The sequence below is a fragment of the Haliotis rubra genome, unplaced genomic scaffold, assembly GCF_003918875.1.
Source record: "Haliotis rubra isolate DU_JTF1 unplaced genomic scaffold, ASM391887v1 Scf648, whole genome shotgun sequence".
NCBI lineage: Eukaryota > Metazoa > Mollusca > Gastropoda > Lepetellida > Haliotidae > Haliotis > Haliotis rubra.
The window spans coordinates 90,721-116,661 of NW_025767355.1; the positions used below are offsets into that span (position 1 = coordinate 90,721).

Genomic DNA, 25,941 nt, shown 5'->3' on the forward strand with positions numbered 1-25,941 from the left:
CCTCTTCTTCAAGTTCAGGTGGGTAAACCAGCGGAAGGGAATTGGCTATTAGATGGCTGTTGAACGATATCAGATCATCGATAAACCTGCCAAATTACCTTCCTTTGATTTTGCCAACCCGAGCCGAAATTCTGATTCATATGCATAAAGAAACAGATTCGCAAGGAGTGGAGCACATTTGGTGCCCATGGGGATACCTACTCCTTGTCTAACTATTTCCCTCAGATACGTTGATGTTGAAGTCCAGCATTCCACACGCTGCTTACTCAGTAAATTTCAGAGATTTTCCTTCATTTCCGACAAATTGTCTTGAACCTCTGGAGGTAGAACTATGTCTCTGCTCACCGCGTTTATTAAAAGATGGATGAATCAAGGAATGACGTTTTGACTTCGCCATGTTCGATAGTGGTGCACAATGTTGAAAACTCAAAATTTTGACAGAACTGAACGTTTCTGAGTTTGTAAAACTGAGATTTTGGGCAACATAGCTTATGGTTACTGGTTCGAATCCCAGCACTATACGCATTCATCTGTTAGGACATTCCTCCAATATCAAGCTGCCATTCCCCTCACTGTTGCACGTGCAATACATGTGGTCTGGGCAGTTGAATTTGTTCGAACTATGTTTAGCCAGCAGTGGATGGATACCAGGTAGAATGAGATGGTAATATGACAGCCCTCCAGCACCACAAAGACAGCTTGGGTCTTCCACTCCCATCGGGACTGAGAATTGACGGTGTAATAAAGGGCTTTGAACGTGATATTCTGCGTTGAAAAGCGCCATACAAATGGACTGTTATCATTATGATATATCGAACGATGAATTCGTTTTGCAAAGTGGCATAGGCTTGGAGTGCCAGAAACCTATAGTGACCTACGTTCTTGATATCTTTTTATATGAAACGAAGCTGAGGGAGCTTGGTAAATTAGCAAGGTATTTCGTAACAATAATGTGTTGAGAATCTGTTTTTCAAGTCTAATCCTATATAGTAAATCCTGGACATGCCATGATTCACGTAACATCGATGCATCTATAATGTTTCTCAGACGAGACGATACGCGATACACATGTACCTGTACCGATCGATATTTTAGTCCTGTCTCATTACAAATATAGACCTGTTCATTCATACGAGTAATATTCATCAAATTTGCCAGTAATTAAGTATGATATAGGTATCGAATCTGGAGATAAAACATCCCTGCTGAATATATCAAACGTCCAATAACCAACGACCCTCAACCAACAGACATTCCCCCCTTCTTCATGGCCACAAGTAAACGCATGTTATATTGTTCTGAGTTCGATCCCTGGGTATCTCTGCCCTGCCTAAACATCGAAAATAATTCACCATGATTGTTATATTTTTTTAAAATGCAGCAGTCACTAATATAAACGCGACAACGCTACATTTTGATGAAATGTCGCGTTGTCGCTCTTTGTTAAATGACCCGTGAAGGTCAGGGTAAGAATATTGATCTTCAGTAACCTATGTTTGTCGTAAGAGGCGACTAACGGGATCGGGTGGTCAGGCTCGCTGACTTGGTTGACACATGTCATCGGTTCCCAATTGCGCAGATCGATGCTCCTGCTTTTGATCACTGGATTGTCTGGTCCAGACTCGATTATTTACAGACTGCCGCCATTTAGCAGGAATATTGCTGTGTGCGGCGTAACACTAAACTCACTCACTCATTCTTTGTTAAAATACTGAGTATACTATGTGTTATGACGTATTAGGTGAAAAGTATGGAATCCTAGAAGGGACATTGTCGGGTTGTGGCATTGTCACCCTTTGGATGAAGAATAAAATATTATTCAAAACGCAACAATGCGACAAATGGGCGACATGTCGCGCTGTCGCATTTTTGCATTGTCGCACTTTGGTTAATGCTGCCACCTTTTTGCTTGTGTTTGTGAGGGCGACACCGCGATAATGTCCCTTCTAGGATTCCATACTTTTCACCATATATAATTTATTCTCTTGCTGGCGTTATGTGCTATAACGATGACACAGTTGTTGGACATATCAGTGACCGTCCATGGCCTGATTGAGAACCTACTAATGGCCTCAGAGGAGTCTCTGTGTATACCCACAGCTAAACGATTGCTGACAGATTTCGGTTAAACCCCTTAAGCCAAGATCACGAGCATGATGAAATCAATGTGCATGTATGTATATACTGCAATGTGAAATTGATAATCGGAAGAAAGTGAAGTTGGAGAATTTGATCGACATATCCATTTGCTCTCGTTCCTCCAGAACCATCACAAAGTCAGATCTCCCTGTGTAGGATATGGTTGCCCACAAAATTATTCATGATCGGAAACGAAAGTGACTTGTGCCTAATAATCTGATAGGTTGAAAACAATTGTTCGAAACACGTAAATTTTAAAGACATCACTACACAAGAAGGTTGTTTTTTCTCGGCATGGCCAGATGGGTCCCACGTTAAATAGATATTAAATCAGATCATTATTAATTCCATTATTAATTCATAATAACAGTAATTTGTATTTGGTGTCGTATCATGGTAATACAGATGACGCACATAGCTGGATTTACTGGAGGTCAGACGGGCCACGCACGGATTCATGAACACGTCTGTTTACATGCCGGGCTGGTCATGCTTCCTGGGAGTGTGATGTGACGTCACGGTATTAGCGGGTACAGTGATACGTCCGATATAGGTATCTAGAACGCCAGATATTGCGTGAAACTGACACTCGCCGGACAGCCTGCATCTTCACCAGTAGGTATACTCCTTCTGCCGCTGATATATACCCCGCTATATGTTGTTACCCCACTGTCAACACCGTATATTTACAGAGCTATTGGCTGTCTGAGTTAAAGGGGTCAGGTTTAGAAAAACGAGCCCTATGGTTCCAAGTAGCCTATGGCGGGTAGCCAGTTTTCTGTAAAATCTAGCGTTGATTGTGTGAATGGGTTAGGGGTTAAAGTCGCTTTATCAGTATGTCAGGTATATCGCCATGTGTCACCTCTATGAGAAGAAAGGTCACAGAAACATAGGTCCCAGGTGATCAGGATTAATCGGGCATAAAAACTAACGGGCTAATGGGCGTACCTCTGTACACAATGTTTGTTTTTTAGCATGGGCGTCACTAAAATAGTGATGCCACTTTGTGTTGTTACGCCGAGGCTAGCAATATCCTAGTTGTCTGACACCGAGCTGTAAATAACCAAGTGATTGACACAATGACTATCGATCTACATGATGACATTCATCAACCATGTCAGCGAGTGTGACTCCCTGGTTAGCGACTCTAGTACACGCATGGGTTGCTGAACACCAAATCTTGACTATAGTTGCTGAGGTTGTGACGTGAAATGGGGTTTGGCGTCGCGTAAAGGAGTTTCCCTCTTATATAGGGGCGTGTCTGTGTGTGTTTGTTTATACTGGACTCCGGACAGACTCAGTATACTGAGAACACGCTCCGACCCGACCACTCCATGTTTCATCCTCTCAATGCCGACACCAGGCAGAGAAACAACAAGTACCATTATTTAACCGTTTTGGTTGTATGCGTCCGAGGACCAGGAAACAAACCTTTCTCTCTCAGGACAGAAGCGCAACCCACCAGACCATGCATGGAGGGAGTAAAGCATGTATCTTTAGCTCCCCTACAAGGACACGGCTTGGCTGTTTATGTATTCCCATTCGACTGTGTTCCAGGTGTTAGAAGTATCACACATAGTGAGTTAGAATCCGATCAACAAGATGTCGTACAAGGTTGAGACTGTGTTGAAGAATGTGGCGTCCACGGTCGGGGAGGGGCCTCACTGGGACGACGCTACTCAGACGTTGTTATTTGTCGACATCAACAACGGCAAGATCTTCAGATACAACCCCGGTACCGGCACCAACGACATGATCCAGCTCAGTAAGTGTGTCACCACCCCGACGCTCTATTTTAACAGCTCTACTACCAGCGACCTGAGCATAGCACATACCTGAAGCCTGCATTGAACAAAATCTGGGCTGAAAACAGTCGCCGATACACAGCACTCGCAAGTCTCAAAACACCACAGAGTAACCATTTCTTATTCCTTTCTCGTATAGCCACAATCTTAAATAGGTGCGTATTTTCCGTTACTGTCTATTAGAGTGTCGGTTCCACAAAATTTAGGACTAAATTTCCCTTTACCACCATACTTTCACACAGAGGAGTGGATTCATTTCTACGTTCAGTATTTTGTACATAGAGTATTTAGTGGGTGATTTATCTGATGAAGCAACACTGTTTGATCATGCCGTGATGAAGCAATTTATCATGCCGTATACAACCCAGCCTGTGTGCAGGAAGAGGGTTTAACTGATTCGCATAAACCACAGACGTCGAATAATTATTCCCCTTGAAGATCAAAGGTATTTTGAGTATTTATGATTGAGTATTTAATGCATTTCCCTTGTTAATTGTTAAAATACTAACAGATAGCATTAAAATCTGCCAAGGACACATTGAAGGCGATTCATTTATACAATACTGAATTACAGAGGCGTTACATATATATTTGTATTTGTAAACCTAAATTAACCTGCCAGTAGAAGCGCTCCTATATGTAACTGACGAAGATTAATGCAAAGTTCAATCCTTGACATGAGTCATTATAAAATGAATTTGAGAAAAGTTGACAAGAGTAACAAAAGTATTTTTCAGTTGTTGATGGACACATTCTGAACACATTATACAATATACCTACAGGAGACGTCCAGCTTCCAGGCTGTCCTTTCATAAAGGGGCAGGGATTAGAGATGCATATATATGACTTTTGTGAAACACAACCTGAGAACGTATTTTGAGTGCACAGGCATTCTTTACTATTCGACCCGTGAAGACCAGTAGAATTGATCTTCAGTAACCCACCCATACTTGTCGTAAGAGGCGACTAACGGAATCGGGTGGTCAGACTCGCTGACTTGATTGACACATGTCATTGTATTCCAATTGCGTAGATCGATACTCATGCTGTTGGTCACAGGATTGTCTGGTCCAGACTCGATGATTTACAGACAGCCGCCATATAGCTGGAATATTGCTGAGTGTAGCTAATCTCACTCACTCACTTGTTACTATTCAGTTACAGTAATATAATAATGATGGCCCCGACACAGTGTGAGCATTGTAAGAGGCGTTAGGTCAGTTGTTTCCTACAGTGTTATTTCCTTCAGTTTGTTTGACTGGTATAAGGCAGAGAAAACCTTGTGGCTATGATTGGTTCCTGTCTTCAAGGTTACAAATACTGGAGTAATGAATGCAGCCACACTTCGCACACCTTGTCGGTCCCTCACTCAACATTAACACAATCACGTTGGTTGGTTTGCTGAAGTGTAGACGAATCATGATTTATCTTCTAGAAGATTAAGATTTAGGCTGCCGGGGTGAGAATAGATCTGTTTCCTGTGGTTTGTGGCACGTGCAGTTGTTGTTTCTACGTTGCAGATGGACCTGTTGGGTTCGTCGTGCCCCGCAGTAACGGGGGACTTGTCGTGGGCCTGGAGAATACGTTCTCGACTGTCGACTGGAACACCAAGACTGTTACCAAGATGGCGGAGGTGGACTCTGGAACCAACAACAGAATGAATGACGGGAAATGCGATCCAAAAGGACGTCTGTGGGCAGGTGAGTCAATTCGTGTTTACCCAAACACATGGTGACATCATTTCACTCTTACCATTATTTTTTACGCCCAGTGAAACTTAATGTATTCCGGAAGATGATCGAGACAGATTATTCTGACGTTTCATGTTGAGTATGTGATATGCTGGTAGTGTCTGTATCTCGTTCAACGCTGTTCATGCGGGAGCAATCCTGAAATTGCTAGACAGACCAACGTTATGTACTTCAGCTTTTACTAACTGTGGTGTAAAATGAAATGTAATCATTCAGTTATTTCTGCTTTGTCCCTTACAAGCACAGTCCGTGCCAGGAATCAAGTGATTATCCTGTGTGTGTTTCAGGGACAATGAGCAAGACGTTCAATGCCGACCAGGCCAACCTGTACTGTTTGGACACAGATGGCACGCTGACCAAGAAGGTTGACCGCGTGACTATCTCCAACGGCCTCGCGTGGTCCCCAGACAACACCATCATGTACTACATCGACACGACACCACATAAAGTTTACGCGTACGACTACGACATCAACACTGGAAATATCTGTGAGTCACACTTAAAGTGGCTGACATACCAGATTTGTTAAGCTACATTACGTGTCATTCCATATGTCTGAAAGTAATAGTTACAAGCAATACCACGTTGTGCGAACTTTCATCAGCCGTAGTTTCAATGGAGATCAATATTATTATGTAAAAATAGATAAATGCAGTAAATTGCGGTCCCCGAACACTCAGCCTGGTTAGGCTCATCATCAGCTCAGGGTTTTACCCCTTGACTCCAGCCCGGTCAGCGAATGGGACTTCTGTCAGGAAGCGCTGCCAAGAACCTTTCGGAGAATATGAACACTCCCCAACACTGTGACCTTCTGTATTACCAGAGCGCCAGAAGGGCTGTGTTCATGACAGTAAAACCGGGTATTCTTCTATTGTCAGTCATCGGATTATGAAGTACCAAATCTCGGGTACCAACACCTAAGGCACAATGAAGTGGAGAGTCGGTCAACTTGCTATCTGGGATGCAAGAGTGACATTTCGTAAGCGAGGTCCACTTAACTGCCATGTTTCTCCTGAAACATTAGTGTCAAAAGGGGAAAAAATGTTCAATGGTGTAGATGATTTCACTGGCTTAATCAAAGGACAAGGTCAGGTTCATTCGACTTGATAGGTCTGAAGATGTATATAGGTTTTTTTCAAGGAATTACACATTTATCAATTTCTATGTCGGCCTCTATATATTCTGGGTGGTACCATGGATGGACCTCTGAGTCAAAATCACAAATACTGAGAAGAAGATGATGGCCCCTATGATTCCAGTGGAGTACAACTTCAATCTGTATAGCCACTAACAGTTTTGCTTTGGATCTTGCCTGTGAGTTTCCCTGAGTTAACATGAAACTGATGTTTCACTTCAGCCAATCAGAGGGTGGCTGTGGACTTTGACGCCGTGCCGGAATTTAAAGGCAATGTCCCCGGCCCTGATGGCATGACCATTGACACGGACGGCAATCTGTGGGTGGCCTGCTTCGGGGGTGGAATGGTGGCCAAATTTGATCCTAAAACAGGTAAGCCGTGAATGCTAGCATAAGGTCATTTGTAATTGGCTTTTGTTTTAAAAATATGTATCCTCCATAGAATACAATACAATGTCTCTCTGGGTCAGGTCTGATTGTGTAGGCGATATATTGTCACGCCATTGTACAGCACCAAAACGTATATATAAGGTCATTCAGAAGTACATCCGGCATATTAAGAAAAATACATTCTGGCAAAGCAATAACGTTTAACATTGTTCTTGAAAATTTAATACATGTAGTTAAATTCTTCTTCTTTTACAATTCCATATGAAAGGTTGGTTTACACAAAATAGCAATATTTGAGCTGTCACCCAAGAAGGTAATTCAGAACACCAAAACCAACAGCGTTGGTCGAACTACGACCCACATTGTCTGGGTAGATCCGTGACTGGCATCACCAGACCTCACGAAGGGCTGTGACAAGGACATAACATGTTTCAGAAAATTACTTATTTTTCGCCGTATATTGGTCCTGTCTACAATCTGTTTCAGGGGCAGCGCTTCAACAGGTTTCCCTGCCTAACGCTACCAAGATCACGTCTGTAGCGTGGGGAGGGAAGAACCTGGACGAGTTGTACGTAACCAGCCTCAGATCAGGCATCCCGGACAGCGAGTTCCAGACCACGGAATCACTAGCAGGGTCTCTGTTCAGAGTTACCGGCCTTGGTGTCAAAGGCAGTCCGGCTTACGTCTACCAGGGATGAGAGTAGCAGGGGAAGGGGACAGAACTCAATGAGAGACAACCATGCCGCGACGTATCCGTGCTGTTTTCGCCATTGTGTAGATATGCTGTAGACAATGATTTCAGCAGTTATATATCTTTCATTAATGTAAATATATTTAAACTGTGCTCAGACTTGATAACTGACTTATGTAGATCTGTACATCAAATGCAACAAGAGTTATCTACCTTGTTTACACAGGAGCCTGAAAGGATATAGCCCTGTGGCATGCTAATCACGAATTAGGTTACGGACAGTGGGTTTTATCTGAGACACATATCTGAAGTCTGAATCAAGACAAGGTTATCTCGCGACTGACATCCTAAATAATGAATTTACATTTATTTTGTTGATAATGTGTATCTAAAGATTGAGTATTGTGAGGTGAAGCCAACAGCAAGGTACGATGAGTGTATTTTCGTATTTACCATGGGTTCCATACATATGCACTCTTTAACCGTAAAACCTCATCGGATATTACTGTACTTAATAAAATAAAATGGGCGGAGTGCAACGAGGGTCATATACACTCTGAAGTATGTATTGTGTTTACTGATATTTGATACTGTGTTGCCACATCCGGGCTTCAGCGGTATCACCTTTACAACGTCAAGGACAACGGAGTCAGCTGCTACTCTGCTCTAGGAATAAATAGAGAATACTACACGAGGTCTCATTACATACGCATTATACGAAACGAGTGTCCTTCCCATGGTATCTGACCGAGCGAAAGCGAGGTCAGATAACATAGGAAGGTCACGAGTTTCGTATAATTCATATGTAATGAGACCGAGTGTGGTATTTTATTTATTACCCACGTCTTACATGCTTTAAATTGACAAAATAGCGTATTTTTGTTCATATTTTGGTTTCAAAGCGAAACCGGTTTCATAAAGAGGTTGCGGAAGAGTTTTGTACTGTAGTACAATATTTGCATGACGTCACTGCCTTGGTAACCGACGTCACGATGCATGTCAGTTGTCATCGCCTCGTACAGCCTCCTACAGTAAACTACTCCGTAGCACCGCGTTTCTTGGTTTGCAGTTTCTTCATTCGGCTCACATCACTGGTGGAAACATTGCGCTTATGTTTTTCGACGGATATAATGTCTCAGTTCGACTCACAAGTAAACAGCGACACGGCAACGTTCGCAATGTTTACATTCCCACAATGCATTTAAGTTGTAGAATGAATGAATTCGCGTGTTTGTTATGAATGAAAAATAGTTACGTCAGAATGTGACCTAATTGAGAGGTCATCGGTCAAATCGTTACAATCTCAGGTCAAGTCGTACGACACTCGTGTGACGTACGAGATCAGTATGCAACTACCCATACGTTGACCACGTGGGTAATAAAGTCCATGATGGTATTACTAATTCTATCACACCTGGAGTTTCGTATGACGTCATCTTACAGACACGCGACACTTTCCTCTAAGCCACCCGCGGGTCCAACAATACTGAAGATGAAACAAGGTTAATATACTACTCTAATTTGGACAGGGCTATTCTTTCTTTCATGATACACAAGAGTGATTCTTATACATTACCAAGTGTACATCTAAACAGAAATACGCACACATGATTATCTTAGCAAAAGTTGATTAGTATATTAGGTAAAAGGCTTTAAAGAGCACTAGTCTTCACGACCTTGGTCATACTTCATTAAGACATTGGCCTGTTTCTATTACAGGCAAGATGGATATACTTGTCGTTAACTATAAATATACGTTAGGACCTATACCTGGCGTTCCGTCACAGGGACCTGGCCGTATTCAGTGTAATTCGATCCAGTCTGTAAATTTCTGGGGGTTTTAACATCTTGATATCTACGTTTCCATATTCATTCATTCAATATATCGCCGGAAGTGTCTGTTTGTGTTTGAGGAATGCCGGTGTTTGGACCATAATTAAACCCAAACCCCTAACGGGAATTCTCGGGAGCCATGGGAACATGAAAAATAATATAGGTTTAAGTATTTTATGGAAACTTCTTGTTCTAATCAAATTGGTCACGCTGTACATAGTTTTACATGATAAAAGTGATTTCTTTGAGTGGCATTTAGAAGTTGATGTGATGAAACTACGAGGAGTGTTCTATGTATATACAAGTTCTTTAATATTAAAGAAGTTGTATATCCATAGACCTCTCCTCGTTATTTTATGATAAAAAAGAATAATCTGTAATGCGCGTTTCTTTCGTCCACATACCAAAACAAGTAAGTTCAGTGCTAACGAACTCACACCTATAGTACCTATCGTTAGGGGAAATCCCCTATACTAAGGGGCGTAACTCTAATTCTAAAATAGGTATTCACAGCTGTCAACAATACGTGCTCTCCAGCTAATCGCGTGCGTTGGAATTGTGACTTGTGTGTAATTACAATGCTTCTGTGAGAAGAACAGAACAGGTGTTGATTATACTGTCCATCAGATTAGGTATGTAGACATATTGTCAGGTTGTGATAAGTAACACAGATTGTGTACACACTACACAGTACAATTGTTTCACTGCTTCATATATTTTCATGTATGTTTTGTATGTAATGTTATATGACATCATTACAACACATACACTGACACTAATACATACACACTGAGAGAGAGAGGTAGGGAGGTACAAATGCTTACACACTAAATAATCACATTAGCACACTTGCATGCATTAAATCTTAAATGCTCACACACATGCAACATACACACACATGTACAGAAACACGTGCACACGTACACACACAGACACTGTAAGTGAGGGTTACCTCACAGAGAACCTCTGCCTGACATCACATGCAGATATTCTGTCACATCACATTGTATATACTCAGATGTCAGATATCCCATCATATCATCTTGTATATACTCAGATGTCAGATGTCCTGTCTATCACATTAACCCTGATATGACATATATACCCCGATGTCAATTAATGTATTCCTTTGCAACAAAAAGAATAGTATGAAACATATATATTGCCCCTTTAAGCATCTAGCTGGTGAGGATGCCATACAAGGTAGAGACAGTGATCAAGCATGCTGCACAGACTGTGGGGGAGGGTCCCCACTGGGACGTCCCCACCCAGAGGCTGCTGTATGTAGACATCAACAAGGGGGATGTTCACAGGTGGGATCCCACCACAGCCAAGGATGAGAAAGTACACCTAGGTTAGTATTTCTATTTTCTATTAGTTTGTTTATAAAAGTCTGGCCCAGATTTCAAAGTAATTGTCACTGAGGAATACATTAAAAACAATTTAACTTTCAAATTACCTCGAAGTACCGAAAAGCAAATATATTTGAACTTTAGGGGACATATTATTTTATGCTGGGAGTAGATGGTTTAACACTACGCCAGAACTTGGTGTCTTTGTATACGCCACAAAACTATATTTGTAGCAAAAGTAAAAGAGAGCATTAGATATTATGTAAATCAATTAAACATTGTGTTTTAGAATCACATATGGATACAAGCATGATGAGTGAGTGAGTCAGTTGGGGTTTACGCCGCTTTTAGCAATATTTCAGCAATTTCACGGGGAGGGACACCAGAAATGGGCTTTACACACTGCCCATGTGGGGAATCGAACCCGGGTCTTTGGCATGACAAGTGAATGCTTTAACCACGAGGTCAAACACACACACACACACACACACACACACACACACACACACACACACACACACACACACACACACACACACACACACACACACACACACACACACACACACACACACACACACACACACACACACACACACACACACACACACACACACACACACACACACACACACACACACACACACACACACACACACACACACACACTGAACTGGGGCTTATAGTGTCTTAGAATCCCATACAGATATAATCATTTTGCCTTGATGTGTATTATGTCTTACAATCACATATGGATGTAAACAAGGGCATGTGCATCATGTAGATTGTGATATCCCTGTTGTCAAAAGGGTTCTTGCACTGTTTATATACTGTGTTGTTAGATGGGACAGTTGGCTTTGTGATCCCTCGGAGCAGTGGTGGTCTTGTGCTGGGTTTGAACCTGAGTGTTGTGGGTTTGGACTGGGAGAGTGGAACCACCGTCACCCTGGCCACGGTGGATGAACGGAAAGACAACCGCCTGAATGATGCTAAATGTGATGCTTCAGGAAGACTCTGGGCAGGTATTTCATGACATCTTCAAATTATCTTCATAGAAATATTTTCACACTAGTGTTAAGTCCCACCTGTGAACATCCCTCTCGGGTAGGCTGTACAGCCATATTCTAACAGGAAGTGGCACAGAATATTCAGGTTAAGTGTAGGGTCATATTCTTACAGTAAGTGCTACAGAACACTTAGAATAAGTGTAGGGCAATATGTTGACAGTGAGTGACAGAGCATTCAGGTTAAGTGTAGAGCCATATGTTTACAGTAAGTGCTACAGAACACTTAGAACAAGAAGACAAAGTCATCAATATCCCCCCGCTTAATGGCAAAATACTCTTCATGATTATGTCACGAAGTTATGATTATGTCAAATATTTAGTTGTGTATATAGAAAAGTGGAATGAGAGTATTGAAAGGTTTTAAAGTTCTGCTCCATAAAGCAGCACTATCACCAATTTCAGGCTAAGTCAAACTTATTGCCATGGAAATGCCAAAAAATATTTTATTCAGAATTTCAAAACTACCAAAAGGCACCAGTACACCACCAGACCAATCTATGTGCCAAGTTTGGTGAAGAAACATTGAACGGTTTTAAAGTTCAGTATGTTGACAGTGAGTGACAGAGCATTCAGCTGAAGTGTAGGGCAGTATGTTGACAGTGAGTGACACAGAGCATTCAGCTGAAGTGTAGGGCAGTATGTTGACAGTGACTGACACAGAGCATTCAGCTGAAGTGTAGGGCAGTTTGTTGACAGTGACTGACACAGAGCAGCTTCAGTATGTTGACAGTGACTGACACACAGAGCATCCAGCTGAAGTGTAGGGCAGTATGTTGACAGTGACTGACACAGAGCATTCAGCTGAAGTGTAGGGCAGTATGTTGACAGTGACTGACACAGAGCATTAAGGTTAAGTGTAGGGCAGTATGTTGACAGACAGAGCATTCCAGGTGACAGTGACTGACACAGAGCATTCAGGTTAAGTGTAGGGCAGTATGTTGACAGTGAGTGACACAGAGCATTCAGGTTAAGTGTAGGGCAGTATGTTGACAGTGAGTGACACAGAGCATTCAGCTGAAGTGTAGGGCAGTATGTTGACAGTGACTGACACAGAGCATTCAGCTGAAGTGTAGGGCAGTATGTTGACAGTGAGTGACAGAGCATTCAGCTGAAGTGTAGGGCAGTATGTTGACAGTGAGTGACACAGAGCATTCAGCTGAAGTGTAGGGCAGTATGTTGACAGTGACTGACACAGAGCATTCAGCTGAAGTGTTCAGGGCAGTTTGTTGACAGTGACTGACACAGAGCATTCAGCTGAAGTGTAGGGCAGTATGTTGACAGTGACTGACACAGAGCATTCAGCTGAAGTGTAGGGCAGTATGTTGACAGTGACTGACACAGAGCATTCAGCTGAAGTGTAAGGCAGTATGTTGACAGTGAGTGACAGAGCATTAAGGTTAAGTGTAGGGCAGTATGTTGACAGTGAGCGACAGAGCATTCAGGTTAAGTGTATAGGGCAATATGTTGACAGTGACTGACACAGAGCATTCAGCTTAAGTGTAGGGCCGTATGTTGACAGTGACTGACACAGAGCATTCAGGTTAAGTGTAGGGCAGTATGTTGACAGTGAGTGACAGAGCATTCAGGTTAAGTGTAGGGCAGTATGTTGACAGTGAGTGACAGAGCATTCAGGTTAAGTGTAGGGCAATATGTTGACAGTGACTGACACAGAGCATTCAGCAGTGTAGGGCAGTATGTTGACAGTGACTGACACAGAGCATTAAGGTTAAGTGTAGGGCCATATGTTTACAGTAAGTGCTACAGAACACTTTGAATAAGTGTAGGGCAATATGTTGACAGTGAGTGACAGAGCATTCAGGTTAAGTGTAGGGCAATATGTTGACAGTGAGTGACAGAGCATTCAGGTTAAGTCTAGGGCAATATGTTGACAGTGACTGACACAGAGCATTCATGTTAAGTAAAAAGGGCAGTATATGTTGACAGTGAGTGACACAGAGCATTCAGGTTAAGTGTAGGGCAATATGTTGACAGTGAGTGACAGAGCATTCAGGTTAAGTATAGGGCAATATGTTGACAGTGAGTGACACAGAGCATTCAGGTTAAGTGTAGGGCAGTATGTTGACAGTGAGTGACAGAGCATTCAGGTTAAGTATAGGGCAATATGTTGACAGTGACTGACACAGAGCATTCAGGTTAAGTGTAGGGCAGTATGTTGACAGTGAGTGACAGAGCATTCAGGTTAAGTATAGGGCAATATGTTGACAGTGAGTGACACAGAGCATTCAGGTTAAGTGTAGGGCAGTATGTTGACAGTGAGTGACAGAGCATTCAGGTTAAGTATAGGGCAATATGTTGACAGTGACTGAAACAGGGCATTTTTTTTTATGATCAACATGTTTAAGGCAATGCTAACTAAACTATATTTGCCTCTCTCTGTCACATGTGAACCATAAACTGAAACTGGTCTCATTTAAATTCTTCTTCATGTGTGATAGTGTTGGCTGTTTTCAGGAACAATGAACACAGGGAGCCCACGGGTACAGAGGGTGGGGAACCTGTACTCCCTGGGGGGAGACGGACAGCTGCAGTGCCATGTGGAGGGGGTCACTGTGTCCAACGGTCTGGCCTGGTCAGCTGATAACAAGACAATGTTCTATATAGACACACCCACCCGCCAAGTGTGGGCGTATGACTTTGACCTTGAGAAAGGCACCATGGGTAAGTGATGACAAGAAATCAATGACAGTTGTTCAATCAGCTCAGGGAATCATTTCTATGGCAGATGTATTTTGTCAAATAGATCAAGATGAGTTTTTTAGTTTGCAAGTAAGAGATTGTTGCTGCTTCCCATGTACAAATAGTGATATGAGTAGAACCAAAACCTTGCCTCCTTCCAGTGGAAATGAAACTAAGAAACTTATTGCCAGGGTTGTGGTTGTCATTTCTGCTGTAGGGTCCAGAGGCAGGGTTTACATGACGTGCGATTCCTGCGTATTTGACGCAACAATTTTGTTGACGACTGTCAAAATACTATAGTACGAGTCAAGCTTGATGCAAGTTTTATAGGTGGCCCTCACAATTCAGTTCAATAAAATCGATTTGATAAGCAAAAAACGATATTGTTTGATGATAGTTTGACTTTTACAGAGCTGTCAGATTGTTCCACAGAACTCAGAGGAGACAGTCATCCTGGCTGTTTGAACTGAACAATGCTGTAGTTTCATTTGGTGGTGTGACATACACAGTTACATACTGAGGATGATAAACACAAAGAAATATTAAATTTTCATGACTCCCAAATTTTGAAATGACTCCCAAAAATAAAATTGTGAGTGACCATGACTCCCATTTTTAAAACCCTGTCCAGAGGTACTATGTACCATGACCCTATTCCCCATCCTCTCTCTCAATGCATGGATTAGCATTTACGGAATGGAACCATTCAGCTATTTAATCTGAGGAAGTTTCCCCAAACAAGCAGTTACAATGACTTTGCCAAGTCATGATTGAATAACTCCTGTCTTCCTGCAGCTAATCAGAGGGTAGTGGTGGACTTCAGCCAGACTCCCGAATTTGAGGGAACGTTGGTGCGGCCTGACGGGATGACTATTGACACAGATGACAACCTGTGGGTGGCCTGCCTGAATGTGGGGTCGGTGGCACAGTTTGATTCCAGAACAGGTACCAGTATACTGCTGAATGTTGATGTGTTGATGTAGCTGTAGATACATGGTGTAAACATCTCTATGTCAGTGTCAAGGTACCAGTACATTATGTGGAAGCTGAATGTTGACGTGTTGATATAGCTGTAGATACATGGTGTAAACATCTCTATGTCAGTGTCAAGGTACCAGTACATTATGTGGAAGCTGAATGTTGNCAAGGTACCAACGTGTTGATATAGCTGTAGATACATGGTGTAAACATCTCTATGTCAGTGTCAAGGTACCAGTAGCATTATGTGTTGATATAGCTGGAAGCTGAATGTTGACGTGTTGATATAGCTGTAGATACATGGTGTAAACATCTCTATGTCTGTAGAGTGTCATCTCTATGTCAGTGTCAAAGTACCAGTACATTATGTGGAAGCTGAATGTTGACGTGTTGATATAGCTGTAGATACATGGTGTAAACATCTCTATGTCAGTGTCAAGGTACCAGTACATTATGTGGAAGCTGAATGTTGACGTGTTGATATAGCTGTAGATACATGGTGTAAACATCTCTATGTCAGTGTCAAGGTACCAGTACATTATGTGGAAGCTGAATGTTGACGTGTTGATATAGCTGTAGATACATGGTGTAAACATCTCTATGTCAGTGTCAAGGTACCAGTACATTATGTGGAAGCTGAATGTTGACGTGTTGATATAGCTGTAGATACATGGTGTAAACATCTCTATGTCAGTGTCAAGGTACCAGTACATTATGTGGAAGCTGAATGTTGATACATGGTGTAAAACATCTCTATGTCGTTGATATAGCTGTAGATACATGGTGTAAAACATCTCTATGTCAGTGTCAAGGTACCAGTACATTATGTGGAAGCTGAATGTTGACGCGTTGATATAGCTGTAGATACATGGTGTAAACATCTCTATGTCAGTGTCAAGGTACCAGTACATTATGTGGAAGCTGAATGTTGACGTGTTGATATAGCTGTAGATACATGGTGTAAACATCTCTATGTCAGTGTCAAGGTACCAGTACATTATGCCTAAGCTCTGATCACCTATTAACCTGGGATGGAGGCCTGGGTCTTTCATAGGAGACAGGAACTGTTTGAGGCAGTGCTTCAAGACAAGATCATTACATGTCTGGTCCCTTGAAAATGTTGACCCTTGGCATCTTTGGATATCCTCTAGGCACAGAACGTGCTGAATGCGTTTCTGTGTCAGTTTCCAATGATATTGACTCCCTTAGCTTTGCCAGGTATTTTAACCTGTGGGTCAAATTCTGAGGTTTTTGCAGACTGTATAATAATGGAAGTTAAGAACTGAATGATCTGTAGAACATTATACTTTATCCAATTGGAACAATGAGATTGTGCATACAATGTGTTTTATTCCCTAATAGTATGTTTGCCACTTTTTGGACTGAGCATTTGATAATTTCCTAAAAAAGACTGTATTGTAGACATGGGTGTCTTCAAATAGATTGTCTTGTAAATTATGTCTTCACTGTCTGGGTCATTATCAGCAGAAAGTTTGTTTAGCTTAGGTATGATTGAAACAGATGCCTGTATCTCACAAAAATGTCCCAATTGTGAATGGTGTGCCCTTACTGAGCAGGATTATATACACAACAATGTGTAACTATAGAGATATAGAACCCACGCTTTAAGACAGCTGAAACAGGTGGTGTTGCCAGTGTCACTGATTCACATCACCTCTCTGTCTCCCAGGGCAAATGCTGCGGAGGGTGGAGCTGCCGAATGCATCTATGATCACTTCGGTGTGTTGGGGCGGACCAGACCTGAATCAGCTATACGTCACCAGCCTGGTAGCCAACTTCACTGAACAGCAGCTGAACACCACCGAGTCACTGGCAGGATCGGTGTTCAGAGTTACGGGACTTGGCACTAAGGGGAAAGTAGCACCCGTGTTCCAGGGCTGACAACACAGAGCATGAGACGTGTACACAGAGCATGAGATGCACAATGTTATGTTTGGACAGTATTGGTCACATTGTATAATAACTGGAAATGTTTGGAAATGTACAGAAAATCAAAAAGAGAAATTTCAGAGAGGAAATGTACTGACAAACCAAATATTGTTTTGTTAATTTTTCACTTTATTTTAATGAAAATGATACCTTTCTGTATCTAAACAATTACAACACCGATTGAGCAGGGTGGTCGAGATGCCTGTCACTCACTGATACAGTAAGATACTCAACTAAACCATGACCATTTACAATGTAGTCTTTGAATTGTGAGATAAACTATTTTATTGTTCGTTAAAAGCTGTGTTGTCTTCATTCACATGGAATTATTAGAGTTTAAACAATTGATCACATTTTGGAAATGGAAATCTGAAAGAAGGATTACCAAACTGTTGTTTGCCGTAGCGTGTATGTACTACAAAACATGGGTTAAGTATGTTAACTACTGACAGAAAACATTTCAGCTTGAATCAACCAGTACTATGTCTATAATTTACTGACTAGTACTAAATCGGTAGTTTACAGGCGAGATGTTTCTATTCTTTGTGTTTCTCTGTAGGTGTTGTATTTCTACCCAGTGGATGTTGTATTTCTACCCACTTGGTGTTGTATTTCTACCCAGAGGATGTTGTATTTCTACCCAGTGGATGTTGTATTTCTACCCACTTGGTGTTGTATTTCTACCCAGTGGATGTTGTATTTCTACCCAGTGGGTGTTGTATTTCTACCCAGTGGATGTATTTCTACCCACTTGGTGTTGTATTTCTACCCAGTGGATGTTGTATTTCTACCCAGTGGATCCAGTTGTATTTCTACCCAGTGGATGTTGTATTTCTACCCAATGGTGTTGTATTTCTACCCAGAGGATGTTGTATTTCTACCCAATGGGTGTTGTATTTCTACCCAGTGGATGTTGTATTTCTACCCAGTGGGTGTTGTATTTCTACCCAGTGGGTGTTGTATTTCTACCCAGTGGATGTTGTGTTTTCTACCCAATGGGTGTTGTATTTCTACCCAGTGGATGATGCATTTCTTCCCAATGGATGTTGTATTTCTACCCAGTGGGTGTTGTATTTCTACCCAGTGGATGTTGTATTTCTACCCACTTGGTGTTGTATTTCTACCCAGTGGATGTTGTATTTCTACCCAATGGGTGTTGTATTTCTACCCAGTGGGTGTTGTATTTCTACCCAGTGGATGTTGTATTTCTACCCACTGGGTGTTGTATTTCTACCAGTGGGTGTTGTATTTCTACCCAGTGGATGTTTTTTTACCCAGTGGATGTTGTATTTCTACCCAGTGGGTGTTGTATTTCTACCCAGTGGGTGTTGTATTTCTACCCAGTGGGTGTTGTTTTGTACCCACAGAGGTGTTGTATTTCTACCCAATGGGTGTTGTATTTCTACCCACTGGGTGTTGTATTTGTATTTCTACCCAGTGGGTGTTGTATTTCTACCCAGTGGATGTTGTTTTTTTACCCAGTGGATGTTGTTTTTTTACCCAGTGGGTGTTGTATTTCTACCCAGTGGATGTTGTATTTCTACCCACTTGGTGTTGTATTTCTATCCAGTGGATGTTGTATTTCTATGCATGTTGTATTTCTACCCAGTGGATGTTGTATTTCTACCCAGTCGGTATTTCTATTTCTTCTCTCCCCAGTGGATGTTGTATTTCTACCCACTTGGTGTTGTATTTCTATTCAGTGGATGTTAAAATATCTCTTTCTTTCTTTCTTTTTATTTTTTATTTTTAATTCCAATCTCATTCCGTGAAAAACTGTGAAATAATAACTAGACCGAAGTGATGGGAATATTTAATGCAACAAGTGTAATTACACGTTCTTATTCCCTGCCAACATGCGGTGGCTCAGAGAAAATAGGAAAAACTCCCCACATTATGGGTGAATAAATGCGTAGTGATTTAGTACAAATGCAGGTAGTCATCCTGCGGTGACATACAAACAATACATTGTAACCCTTGTAGGGTGCAAAGGGCATAAGTAACAATGCAATTCTGTGCTGAAATGTAAGCATAGATTAATGAATCCATATCAAGAACACCGAAACCAATAATACTACTGGGAGGGTTGGTGGGATCAAGCATGCCGCCATTTCAACCGCTAGGACGACAAGAATTAGGTCAAGGGAGATAACTCTAATTAACATGAAGAGCGGTAACTTAAGGCCGTTGGCTTGCCGCTAAAAAAAGGAACTAACATCATTTAAAACTATTTTAATAATAAAATATTACTTTAATTCCAGTCTCATTCCGTGAAAAACTGTGAAATAATAACTAGACCGAAGTGATGGGAATATTTAATGCAACAAGTGTAATTACACGTTCTTATTCCCTGCCAACATGCGGTGGCTCAGAGAAGTAAGAAAAAACTCCCAGCCCAGAAGAGATTGGACTAAACTAATAAACATGAAGTGAAGTAGATACAAAGACATCAAAAAAACCTTCTCAATAAGTATCTATCAACTGGGGAGAGATGTTCCAAACTTTTGTAAAGCTTCTAATTTTGTTACTGATTGAATGTTAATGTATCTCAAGTAAGCTGGGCTTTTCCAAAAGCCTATGTCTTGAATTATCTCTCCCGGCATCTCCTGCTTGAATGCCCAGCTTGCTCCACCCCTTCGAAATGAATGTCCAGTGATTCGCATCGAAGGGTCGGTCTCGTGCAGTATGTGATTAACAGTCTCTAAAAACACACTCTCTTTCAATGCCTCACGTTGATTGTTACACAACAAAGGTCCCGCTCCATCATCAAGACCATGTAGCTGTAGGAGGTTGACCATAGCTGACACCGGGTCTAATGGATGGGATTCAATCGCCGGCAGTATTACCTGCAGACGCTTCTCACGAAATTGTAATGTCTTAGACCAGCGTAGAGTCACGCACATACCCCCCTCTATTGTTGATACATCACACAGTCTTATGTCTCTATCCACACTAAACACAGTTCTGCATAAGAAATTGCCCGGTCGGAGCATACCGTAAAATCCCAGCAGGCAACCCATGAATATTGATGCCCCAAGCAGAGTGTCCAGTTTCAATCTTGAACGGACTGAGAGCAGCATCTCTGGTGTCACGGGTACAGCCCCTGCTTGTGAATCTCCTAGTTCACGTCTGGCGCCTCGCAAGGCTTGTCTAATTTGCCAACTATCTTTGACGGGGTCATTGTAGCCATGCCAGAGATGAACATTTGTGACTATACACAAATATTGGCGAACACTTGCATATTTGAAACATTTCACATCAACAAGATACACAATATACTGCAACAAATGAGCTTCCAACACGGGAACTGGTTCTATCTGTAGTAATCTACAGAAGTCTAGAAAACACTTGAGTTGACTGCAGTACGTTTTTGACGTTGTCTGTGCCCATCCGTTCATAAGTAGTCTATTAGCCGACGCCTTCAGCATGGTCTGCAGACTTTCCCCACCTAGAAGTGAGGAATTTACTTGACATGTGACACAACCATAAGTCCCTGGAAAACTACATCATCTGCATACTTGGTATTAATTTAAATAATTCAGATAGTTTACCGTTTGTAGTCAAACGGGAAATACAGTCAGCTAGCACATTTTGTGAGCCTGGTAGGTACTGAGCTTGAAGAGAAAAATTATATGTAGCTTGCAACCACACAAGATATCTCAAGTAACTCATCATAAATGGAGATCTAGATGTTTTCTTATTAATGATAGACTTGGCTGTGATATTGTCTGTTTTCACCACAATCTTCTTATTCTGCCATGCTGATGACCACCTTTGAGCAGACAAAATAATTATCATGGCCTCTTTTACATTAATATGTTCTGATTCCATAACAGGCATGTCAAGTCTCCAATTTACATAGAAGAAATCTCCATTATAATATGCACCACCTCCGGTCATGCATGCATCTGTTTGTAAAGTATTGATAGGAACTTCTGTTTTCCATTGAAAGTTTTGAAGAACTGTGACCACCACCAAATGTCTGCCATAAAATCACTGTCTAAGTTAACTATGTCATTGGAGTCTCGAAGTAGATTCTTTAGATTCAGAATTCTACGAAGAAATGTTCGTCCACCTTGAACAACCATTGCTGCCCGACTCATTTTCCCTACCAATTTCTCCAGCTGTTTCTTGCTGGCCCGCTTGCGCTCTTTGTAACTCTGCAACACTTCGGTTAAATCACACACCTTCTCGTCTGGTAATCTCAAGGAAAGTGAGTCTCTTGGTTGGCCCTTCTACCTTATTCCAATTGATATTGAAACCTAACCGACGTAATAGTTGCACAAGTAATGTCAGTGCTTGTACACAAGTATTCATATCATCACACACTATCAGAAAATCATCCAAGTAAGCGATGACATCCAATCCATACCGGTTTTTCATTATTCTACACACAGCTGTTGTTAATGACTGAAAGATCTTGGGACTTTTAGAGGCTCCAAAGGGTAATTTTGCATCATAGAAATAAGTAAGTTCTGTGTCCCCCTCAACCCGCCAGGCCAAACCAGTGTATTGATAATTAGAAGGATGAATTCTAACTGACCTGTAAGCACTTTTCAAGTCAAGTTTTGCAATATAACTCCCTTCCGTGATTTATTTGGTTGCGTGTCGAAGGTCCATATAATCACAGTCTCATGAAGCCATGAAGCTGTTCATTCCTTTACCAGCCGGCAAACTGCCGTCATGAATTAATCTCACTTTTCCATTGGATTTTGGGATTGCACCAATGGCACTTACAATTTTTGGTTTAGATGATACTTTAACATAATTCCCTAAACTCTTTTCTTCTAAAATTTGTTGTTCAACCAACAACTTGCTTTCCATTGTTGATCTATGATTCTTAGAAATACAATGTTCAGTCTCACCACTCACATCATCATCATCATCAATAAGTTTTAAACCATTTGCAACCCCATCAAGTATATAGTCTCTATCTGGATCTGTGAGTGGTAGCAGCTCCTCCCAAGCAGCAACATTTAATGAGTTGAATTCCCTTGTGACATCGACTGGCCGGTTTTTTGGATAAAAACGGTCTTCTCTAGGTGATCCACGAAAGGATCCCTGGTCAGCAGTAAGGTCATGGTCTAACTTGCTGTGCCTTCCAAAACAAACATTACAGACATACCTCAGTTTGCACAGTTCATCTCGACAAAATGTGACATTGTACCGCCTACATATTTCTTGACCATCAGGTGTGAAAGGTCCGCGTGGTCTATACGGACGTCTGTTGTTGTGTGATTGCTCATTCTGCGTCAACAGTTCTTCAGTTGTACCATCGGATATTTGGACCAATTGATGGTCCCGGATGTCTTGTGATGGCGTTCCCCAACGAAACCCTTCCTTGGCTTGGAGCATACGATATTCCTTATCGTATAGCACAACACTTTGCCAAATATACTTGGATGAGTATATATTTTTTTTTATTCAGCCTCGGTAATTCCAGAGCATATTACAAATCTATAATGAAAAGCTTCATAGAAACTTTGATATTGGTATAGTGAGACTTTTATCCAAATCCAAATTTAAAAACTCAAATATTTACCAATTATAATTGTATTGTAAATCTAACATGAGTGCTTCTAAATATATAAACTTTACCTTTGAATATTTATATATTTCTAGAGCATATTTCAAATCTATAATAAAATGCTTCATAGAAACTTTGGTATCAGTATAGTGAGACTTATATATGAAGTATTTTAAATGCATATTTAAAAAATCAAATATTGGGTCAAAGTGATCTGTTGAACCGTACAAGAGGGATTCTACAGAAACTTGTTGCTGTGAATACTTAGAAAGAAACTTCACATAATCTTTAATCATTTAAGTAACATTTTTACAATTATAGAAATAATGGGAAACGTCCTCTAAAGTTTTACAGTCGTCACATTCTGGTGATTCACTTAAGTGAAGTTTAAACAACCATTTCTTACATGGCACAATATTGTGTATAATCTTGAATTGTAATTCTTTTAACTTGTTGGATAACGGAAGGGTTGTGAAAAGACCATACATTTTGCTAGTATGTGATGAACCATTAAATGTATATAGTAAAGTGACTTTGTTATCCACAATAATTGAATAAAAGTGCTTAGACTTAATCTTATCATTCATAATATTTCCCTGTAACTTAGGTGGTGTGTTTAAAAAACACTGAATTTTCGGACTATATTTATAAAACATATTGCTCCCTATTGTCCTTTGAAGAGCTCTTTTGATGTTGTAAAAATATCTACTGTGAATATTCAAATTATATATCTCTTGTAACTCTAGTCTAGTTCTTAACTGTCCATTTTCATCAAGCAAATCTCTAACACATACAATGCCAGCTTTTACCCATTCATCATTATACACAGACTTCTTATTTAAAATGACTAATTTATTATTCCACATTATTTGATTAAATATATCTTCATCAATGTTAACAGTTTCTCTCCAATCCTTTAACATACATCTATAAAATGATGGTACAGCAATATGCAATTTTCTTAGGTCATAATTACATTTTAGAATAGAAGATAACCCTCCTACATTTTTCAAACCTTTATCTAAAAACAATTTCCAGCTTCCATCAGAGGAATAATATCTTGGTATCCATGCCAAACAGAGTGCTTTACTCATACTGGTAAAATCCAAAGCTGAAGCTCCCCTTAGTTCTTTTACATTCAGCATTGTTGTTCTTTTCACTTTTTCATTCTTATAATTCCAAATAAATCTAAACAATTCCACATTGATTTCTTTACACAAACTTGCTGGAACCTGCATCATACTGCTTTGGTATATGAGCCTTGAACAACCTTCCCCTTTAGAAAGCAATATTCTTTCAAAAATTAATAAATTTCTTGATGACCAAATTTGGAATCGTTTTCGTATTTTCAAAATTTGGGGTTTGAGATTTTCTGTTGCTAAAGTGTCATTATTTCTAAACAATTGGATGCCTAAACATTTAATGCCACTATAAACAATGTCTAAACCTTTAAAACCACACGATATTGGACGGTTCTGTATAGGCATAACATTACTTTTCTTTACATTTATCTTAAGGCCTGTTATTTTTTCAGATCTGTTGTAAAATTCTACAGCTTTTGCTACTGATTGTATGTTTTTTAATGTCAAATTGGCATCGTCTGCAAAATAAATGCCTTTCACTTCTTTCTCCCCAATTCTGACCCCTTGAATATCTAAATTTTTCCTGATTTTCATATTTATGATTTCGGAGCAAATGATAAAAATATAAGGGCTTAAGGGCATCCCTGTCTAACACCTTTGAACAACTGAAACCAGTTGGTTGCCCTGCCTTTGTTAACAACACAACCTTGAGGCTTTTCATACAAAACTGAAATCCATTTACTGAAAACTGAAATCCATTCTCACCAAAATTGAATTTTTTAAAACATTTTAACATATAATCCCACTCAATGGAGTCAAATGCCTTTTGGTAATCTAGTGAAACAATAAAACCAACATCTGAGTCTTCATACATTTCCAATAAATCTAATAAAAATCTAATGTTCTCTCCTATATATCTACCTTTCACAAATCCTGTCCGGGTAGGATGGATTATATCTGGGAGCACTCTTTTTAATCTATTAGCTAAAGCTTTGGCAATTATCTTATACTCAACATTCAGCAGAGTAATTGGTCTTTTGTTTTCAATTAGCAAGGGATCTTTGCCTGGTTTATCCAGCAATGTAATAATTCCTCTCTTCTGTGAAACAGTCATGGTTCCTACTTGAAAAGTATGCTGTAAATTCTTTATAAATGGGACTTTAATATCCTCCCAGAACAACTGATAAAATTCTACTTTTGTAATATCTCTGTCAAAAAATTCCTTTTGCCAGTTGGTCAAATTAACATTCACCCCATTAAAGAAATCATCAAAATCAGATTCTACTGGCCTTTCACTTTGGGAATACAATTTTTTATAAAAGGATTCTATCTGTTGCAAAATTCTTATTTCATCTGTAACAACTTCATCATTTTCTGTTACGATCTTAGAAATGTGCCTTTTATCTTTACTCTGCTTTTCCAAATTGTAAAAATATCTAGTACTTTTTTCTCCTTCCTCAAACCATTTAGCTCTTGATGGTATAAAAGCACCTTTAGCCTTTTTAACATAAATATTTTCCAACTCATTCTTAGCTTCCAGATAT

The 25,941-nt window shown here is 40.5% G+C and overlaps 2 protein-coding genes across 3 annotated transcripts; both read left to right on the forward strand.

Annotated features, from left to right (window-relative positions):
• The first annotated feature begins 2,022 nt into the window (after nucleotides 1-2,022).
• On the forward strand, nucleotides 2,023-8,475 carry LOC124257021 (regucalcin-like). 2 transcript variants are annotated; one of them, XM_046690987.1, is made up of 6 exons: nucleotides 2,023-2,173; nucleotides 3,697-3,904; nucleotides 5,465-5,644; nucleotides 5,983-6,183; nucleotides 7,053-7,202; nucleotides 7,707-8,475. In XM_046690987.1, the coding sequence occupies exons 2-6, from the start codon at nucleotides 3,742-3,744 to the stop codon at nucleotides 7,916-7,918; spliced, it is 906 nt and encodes a 301-aa protein (XP_046546943.1). In that variant the 5' UTR covers nucleotides 2,023-2,173; nucleotides 3,697-3,741; the 3' UTR covers nucleotides 7,919-8,475. The 2 variants fall into 2 exon arrangements, with proteins under 2 accessions (XP_046546943.1, XP_046546944.1); XM_046690988.1 differs by lacking the exon at nucleotides 2,023-2,173 and adding an exon at nucleotides 2,675-2,754.
• A 1,763-nt stretch (nucleotides 8,476-10,238) lies between these two features.
• LOC124257017 (regucalcin-like) lies at nucleotides 10,239-18,088 on the forward strand. Its single transcript, XM_046690983.1, has 6 exons — nucleotides 10,239-10,376; nucleotides 10,927-11,098; nucleotides 11,939-12,118; nucleotides 14,636-14,842; nucleotides 15,656-15,805; nucleotides 17,529-18,088. Exons 2-6 carry the CDS (start codon nucleotides 10,936-10,938, stop codon nucleotides 17,738-17,740), a joined length of 912 nt encoding a protein of 303 aa, XP_046546939.1. The 5' UTR covers nucleotides 10,239-10,376; nucleotides 10,927-10,935; the 3' UTR covers nucleotides 17,741-18,088.
• The last annotated feature ends 7,853 nt before the right edge of the window (nucleotides 18,089-25,941 follow it).

Bases quoted from the DNA above. Each gene is read 5' to 3' on its own strand.
- LOC124257021 (XM_046690987.1), top strand. From the start codon at position 3,742: ATGTCGTACAAGGTTGAGACTGTGTTGAAGAATGTGGCGTCCACGGTC. The intron at 6,184-7,052 runs GTGAGTCACACT...GTTTCACTTCAG, and splicing joins CATCAACACTGGAAATATCT to CCAATCAGAGGGTGGCTGTG. The intron at 7,203-7,706 runs GTAAGCCGTGAA...AATCTGTTTCAG, and splicing joins CAAATTTGATCCTAAAACAG to GGGCAGCGCTTCAACAGGTT.
- LOC124257017 (XM_046690983.1), top strand. From the start codon at position 10,936: ATGCCATACAAGGTAGAGACAGTGATCAAGCATGCTGCACAGACTGTG. The intron at 14,843-15,655 runs GTAAGTGATGAC...GTCTTCCTGCAG, and splicing joins CCTTGAGAAAGGCACCATGG to CTAATCAGAGGGTAGTGGTG. The intron at 15,806-17,528 runs GTACCAGTATAC...TCTGTCTCCCAG, and splicing joins ACAGTTTGATTCCAGAACAG to GGCAAATGCTGCGGAGGGTG.